The sequence below is a fragment of the Tribolium castaneum genome, chromosome 2 (assembly GCF_031307605.1).
Source record: "Tribolium castaneum strain GA2 chromosome 2, icTriCast1.1, whole genome shotgun sequence".
NCBI classification, from domain to species: domain Eukaryota; kingdom Metazoa; phylum Arthropoda; class Insecta; order Coleoptera; family Tenebrionidae; genus Tribolium; species Tribolium castaneum.
The window spans coordinates 17,351,714-17,352,313 of NC_087395.1; the positions used below are offsets into that span (position 1 = coordinate 17,351,714).

Sequence of the window (600 nt, forward strand, 5' to 3'; positions counted from 1 at the left end):
TACTTGATAATCTCGGACCCACATCCGCTTTCCGGCGCACGGCTCGCCGACAGATGGCGCTTTATGGTAATTTTTCGCGAAAGTCCCTAACAAAGGAAAAAGACACTAGGGTTTATTTATTTATTTCTAATTTTCTAAGCTGTACAACAATTTTCTAACACGTTTTTGGCGGCTTCGCCGGTGGCCAGGCCCACTGGTTCGCGGGGGCCTCCTTCAGAAGGGGCTCCCAAGGCTTCCAGGTCAACATTTTGCGAGCCAGGATCAGTTCATTCTCAGCTTGGACTATAAGTTCCTCGACTTGCCCACAACCCACTTGTCTCTCAATCCCCTCGACTGTCGTATTCTGCTTCAGGGCCTGCGCCCTCTCGTTGACTATCTCCTCGGTGTATTTCCTGTATGCTGCCTCCTGGGGCATCTTCTGCAAGGTTCGCAGGATTTTGCCGTACAACACACCCAAAGTGTGGTGAGGGTTCTTCGAAACGGCCAGCCCCGTGAGCCCCGTCGTCTGCTTCAAAACCCCCGACATAGTTTTGACTTGTTTTTCTTTACGTAATGTTTTTGTGAGGTTATGGACACGACAGTGTCGCCAACACAATTAAC

General features: G+C 50.2%; 1 protein-coding gene across 1 annotated transcript; it reads right to left on the reverse strand.

Annotated features, from left to right (window-relative positions):
* Window positions 1-106: 106 nt before the first annotated feature.
* Window positions 107-596, reverse strand: ND-13B (NADH dehydrogenase (ubiquinone) 13 kDa B subunit). Its single transcript, XM_008199609.3, has one exon. The coding sequence runs from the start codon at window positions 524-526 to the stop codon at window positions 155-157; it is 372 nt and encodes a 123-aa protein (XP_008197831.1). The 5' UTR covers window positions 527-596; the 3' UTR covers window positions 107-154.
* Between the last annotated feature and the right edge of the window lie 4 nt (window positions 597-600).